Below are 5,627 nucleotides of genomic sequence, written 5' to 3'. Positions count from 1 at the left end.
ATTAAAATGATAATATGATAATTGAAAAACCATAGTAATACTTTTTAATTAATAATACTATCATTTTTTTAGTTGCTGCGGATATGAATTTCTTCTTCGTTATTTTTTAAATGTCGAAAACACTTTTCTGTATATAATTTGAGTTTATATATAAAAAATTCAGTTGTAACCAAATTTAATGTTTGCCATTAATTTTCATAAGATTACTTTTTTCTTAAATATAATGTCAAATTTAAAATAGAAAACAATCTATTTTCTAGTTCATATTAAAAAATTTAATACTATTGTTTGATATAAAATAAATTACTTTTGCTTCATGCCCCTCCTAGCCTTCGCACGGTACTGGATTCAATGTCACCGTTCATACACTTTAATTCATACACCGTACATCATTAGTTATGTCATTCTCTTGGAGGATGGTCTTCTATATAAGTTTGTGCAATGGCTTGTCCTGAAGACAGAAAACAAAACCTATCCTATAGTTACTGAGAGAAAACATAATGGCTGATCTCAATGAAGTCATTCCGACAATAGACTTGAAAGGGGTTCCGGATGAGAAGCTGAACCAGCAGATACGTGAGGCGAGTGAGAGATGGGGATGTTTCAAGGTGATGAACCATGGAGTTTCTTCGTCTTTGCTGTCTGAGATGAAGAAGACCGTTACAGATCTCCATGAACGTCCACACGAGGTGAAAATACGAAACACTGATGTGATACTAGCAAGTGGTTACAAGTCTAGAAGTGAGTTAAATCCTCTTTATGAATCATTCGGTCTTTTTGACGTCGCCTCTCCACAAGCGATCAACACTTTTTGTGACAAACTTGAGGCCTCTGCTGAACAAAGGTTCGTTTGCTTTTCACTCCTATATGACTGTCGTTTAGAATATTTCTAGTATATCTTCTCTATATTTATCTATATAATAAAGGGAATCTACTTCAAACCATTTTTTTACAAAAATAGTAATCTCTATTTTCTCTATATTTAAATAGCAAATAATATTTCTCTATATTCCATTTTAAATATAAAATATATTAATACACTATAATATATGTTAGAGATCTCTATTATAAAATTCTTTGTCTATATATATAATATGAGATGGTCTTACATCTGTTCTTTGTTTTTATTCTTTTTGCCTCCAAGGATTCTTGTTATGTGTACCTAAGCTGCTTTTCGGTTCAATGGTTTTGTTAAATAAATATCCGGTTTATGATGGATCATTGATCCTATATGTCTTGACGGTTCTCGGATTTTTGTTTTCTTTTTTTTTTGGTTGTAGAGAGATCATGGTGAAGTATGGCAAAGTTATGGATGGTCTTGCAAAAGATTTAACAAGGTTGTTAGCAAAGAGTTATGAATTAGCGGATCCCGATATATGCAAAGAATGGCCGAGCCAGTTTCGGATTAGCAAATATCATTTCAATCCTGAAACAGTTGGTAAAAATGGTTTGATAACACACACGGATCCTGGATTTTTAACAATTGTTCACGGTGATGACAATGTTGGTGGACTTGAGGCCATGGACCATTCTTCAGGAACCTATTACCCCATAAACACGTCACCAAACACACTTACTGTCAACCTTGGTGACATGGCTAAGGTAAGAAAAAAAAAATCATCACTAATAATAATGTTTTGACTTTAAACCACAAAAACTCGGTTTTAGTTGTTGGTTTTTGTAACTTTCTTAATAGATATGGAGCAATGGGAGGCTGTGCAATGTGAAGCATAGAGTGCAATGCAAAGAAGCAAAAATGAGGATTACCATCTCCACCTTCCTATTAATACCAATGGATGAAGTTGTTAAACCTCCAAGTGAATTTGTGGATGTTGAACATCCACGTCTATACAAGCCTATCAGCGATGGAGAACTAAGGAAGATTAGGCTAAGCAACAACATGCATGACGGCGAATCTTTCCAGTTTATAACCCTCAAATAATTATAAGACCTTTATACAATAAGGCGGTTTGTCATACAAATCCAAATCTATATGGGTGCTGTCATACAAATCCAAATCATGAAGATGTTTTGTTTTCCCCTAATAAGAGTTTTTTTTTGCCAAATTGTTTTCCCCTAATAAGAGTTACAAATAAGGATCGATGAATCTCTTATGATTATTATTGTATAATATATTGATTGTATGAGATATCTTTTTAAAAAATTGGAAGCAATATTCTGAGTCTTCATCTTTTCTTTTAAATGCGCGTCTGTCAAATTTCAGAACGTTGTCACGTGTCATGCATAAACATAGACAAATCGCAAAATATAAGATTTTAATTACAATTATTTATACTAATTTTTTCGAGCTATAAAAATTTGGATATGCTTTTCAAAATTACATGTTTGTCTTTATGGTTTCCATATTGGCTCATGTTATAAAGTACAAAGTTATTTTTTATAGTACCCTACTTTATATTCTAAAAACTTGGCAATTGATCATCCCGTGTAGTATACTTGAATACTGTAATTGTATTATGAGGAACATAATCAAATCTAATCAATAGTTGAAAGGCTTAATTATAAAGATAAGTATTAATTTTTCCACGTGCTAGTCACGTGCTCATCTTCCCCAGATTACCGAGTTTCCTAATAACGACTCGCGAGTTGACTCATCGGTGCCATCAGCTAATTCGTTTCTCTGACGAGCATCGACTAGAGACGATCGATCGTAACGGCATCGGCGATATTTACCGGAGAATTCTCCGAGCTCAGATAGATTTCAAAAGGTTAAGAGTAAAGTTTTCGCTTTTACACCGGGGCGGTCCTGGAAATTTAGAGGGCGAAGACCATTTAGTAAAGATTTCAAAAATTTGGGGTTCTAAAAATTTTTTTTTCACAGATTAGAAGCTTAGTTACCTATAAAAATTTTCAAAAATTTTAGGAAAGTAACGCGAATGTTTCATTGAGCTTGGGTTTAGTTAATGGAAGAAAGGAAACTACATATATATTGCGAGCCTAAACCTGGATTACAAAGGAGACATTAACCAGGAATTGAAATTTGACGGTGATGTAAATATAACAAGTATCCATAGTCTTAGTTGCTCATCAAAGATTTTCTATAAAGATGGAGAGGTAGTACAAGTTAAAAAAAAAGACTCTCAAAGATTCTCTCTAACTTTTGTGGGTGATCAAATAGCTTAATCCCAGAAACCCGATCTTCACAACGCCTCACGAAAGGCGAAGCTATTTTCAAGGCATCAGTTCCTCCTGTGTCGGCTTCACAACCATACAACGGAGGAGAATGGAAACAGGGCTCCATCGACGTGGCACGACCGCATGGTGGATCAGGAACCGTGTAGTTCTCTGGCTTGTACAGTATCCACGGCTTCATCCCTCCTAGACCCTGAGCAACGTATCCAAACGTAGACCACGCGCTCGTGACAATGTTATCAGTCAAGCTAAGTAGATACATCTCCGCGAGGGCCTTTTGGTTGTGAAGCTTCTTGTTTCTTTGCTGGTGCATTTCTTGGCTTGCTTGATAAACTCCGATGATCACGTCTCCTGTGGAACTCACGCGCTCCCAGTACACTCTCTTCAGGTTATTAGAATACTCTGGGTTCAGAGACGTGACTAGAACTGCTCTAAGTTTCGATATATTGACTTGCGGTGGTTCTTCTTCTTGTGCTTCGGGTAATAGTTTCTCTCTTTGTGTACTGTATACATGATACAACCTTCGTCGGTAGCAATGCAAAAGCAAACTATAATGCAAGTTGGACATTAAAGTCCAATATAGTTGGTGATGATAATAATTTCGTTATGAAATACACTTATGTAACAATCTAATCAGCAGTACCATCACTAGCCTTTGAAGAACAAATAAAACGAAGTTTGCCCTAGTTTTAAAAACTCTCTCTAACAGGGGGCTCGAGGCACCACTCCCTTCTCTTTTTTCGACACCGACAGCGGCCTAGCTCGCCAGCGTCGCCACTGTTCCTCCTCTCACGTCATCCTCTTCAACGCTTCTTTCTCAGTCTCTTTTTTCTTAGTTTTCTTAGTTCAAATTTCGTCACCTCCGGTTCTCCTCTCTTCTCTGATGGAGTTGAGTCGTGTCTATAAATCAACCTGCTCAAGCTTCATCTACCCTCGCCACAACCGCTACTCCGACGCCTTGAAGACCTCGTGCAACCGGAAAGAGAGCCTCTTGTTGAAAACGCTGAAAGTCAAATCCTTAAACGACATTGCTTTCTCTTTTCGTGTCACCGTCGACGCCACTCCTCGCCCCACCGTCACCGTCAAATCTTCTCAGTCCATGTGCGAGTTCAGAGGACCTGTTCGGCTCTCTCACCGTCGCCGCTGCTCCTCGCCTCACCGTCGCCGCTGCTCCTCACCTCACTGTCGCCGTCGCTCCTCGCCTCACCGTCGCTCCTCGCCTCACCGTCGCTCCTACACCTCTTAGCTTGAGGGAGAAATCCGGATCTTCTCGGCACGAGCTTGGACCCAACATATATGTGGGTCTCTCTGTCACTGCACATCCGCCATGCTCCGTCGAGTCTCCTCAGGCCTCCGGTGAGAACAACCTGTTACCGGTGGGGGCTCCATCTCCGTCATCGGGCCGTTTTAGTTGTCATCGTACTTCATCAGAAAAAATCTCAATTGTATGGGCCTCATTAAACACTTGGGCCTCATTTGATGATTTGGGCTTTAGGCCTCCATCTATGGCCATGTTTTTTGGGGCCACAACTTCTAACGTTTCATCATTACGGTCCCCTCCGACGAATCCCGCTCACCGAGAAATTTAACCTCAAAGGCTGTACCGTCGACGACACTGTGTGTAGTCCTACTTCGGCAGCCCACGCGCATCTCATTGCAACGTAACTTAAGCTCAGGATCTCCCGACTATGTCAACTGCTATCTTTCAAAGGCTGTACCGTCGACGACTCTGTGTGTAGTCCTACTCCGGCAGCCACTCCGCACCTTACTGCAACGTCGGGAGATCCAGACATCTTCAGAGATAGGTTTCAGCTGCTCTCAAAACCCATTGATTGGGTCACTACAAGAAAACACACCGAATTCTGACGGAGGTTCCGACGGACACCAAGGTCATCGGACATTTGTGACGGAATACTGACAAATTTCTGACCAAATCCAAAAAAAATAAGTCGTCGGAATTCCGTCGGCCATTTCCGACGGAATTCCGACGAAATATGGTTCGTCGGAACTTTCCGACGACTTTTCGACGACATTCCGATAAAAAATGTAACCGTTGTAGTCGTCGGAAGTTCGTCGGTATATTCCGACGAATTTCCGACGACATTCTGATTAACAGCAAAGTCGTCGGAATTTCGTCGGAAAATACCGACGGAATTCCGACGAACCATGTGACCGTTGCCGACAAATATATATGACCGTTGTATAGCCGTTTGAGATTGGACAATACCGACGGAATTCCGACGGACTGCTTTACATCCGTCGGAATTCCGTCGGAAAGTCGTCGGAGGTCCGTAAGCAATTTCCTATAAATACAACCCCTCCTCATTCAACTCATTCACACTTCATTCTCTCTTCATTCTCTTTAGTCATAACAATTCCGTGAAAATCATGTCTTCAGAAGTTTATTATCGTTCGTGGATGGATAAACCTCATTTGGATCCGAACACCAATTTGCTTACGGAAGAATACGTTCA

General features: G+C 39.8%; 1 protein-coding gene across 1 annotated transcript; it reads left to right on the top strand.

Moving 5' to 3' along the window:
- The first annotated feature begins 251 nt into the window (after nt 1–251).
- On the top strand, nt 252–2,147 carry LOC106401960 (2-oxoglutarate-dependent dioxygenase DAO-like). Its single transcript, XM_048758053.1, has 3 exons — nt 252–844; nt 1,281–1,602; nt 1,697–2,147. The coding sequence occupies exons 1-3, from the start codon at nt 501–503 to the stop codon at nt 1,940–1,942; spliced, it is 912 nt and encodes a 303-aa protein (XP_048614010.1). The 5' UTR covers nt 252–500; the 3' UTR covers nt 1,943–2,147.
- The last annotated feature ends 3,480 nt before the right edge of the window (nt 2,148–5,627 follow it).

The sequence above is a fragment of the Brassica napus genome, chromosome C5 (genome assembly GCF_020379485.1).
Source record: "Brassica napus cultivar Da-Ae chromosome C5, Da-Ae, whole genome shotgun sequence".
Classification (NCBI taxonomy): Eukaryota; Viridiplantae; Streptophyta; class Magnoliopsida; order Brassicales; family Brassicaceae; genus Brassica; species Brassica napus.
This window is presented reverse-complemented; position numbering and strand designations above follow the sequence as displayed.

Excerpts from the sequence above, each read along its gene's own strand:
- LOC106401960 (XM_048758053.1), top strand. The coding sequence starts at position 501 with ATGGCTGATCTCAATGAAGTCATTCCGACAATAGACTTGAAAGGGGTT. Across the intron at positions 845-1,280 it reads GAGGCCTCTGCTGAACAAAG|AGAGATCATGGTGAAGTATG; the intron begins GTTCGTTTGCTT and ends TTTTGGTTGTAG. Across the intron at positions 1,603-1,696 it reads ACCTTGGTGACATGGCTAAG|ATATGGAGCAATGGGAGGCT; the intron begins GTAAGAAAAAAA and ends CTTTCTTAATAG.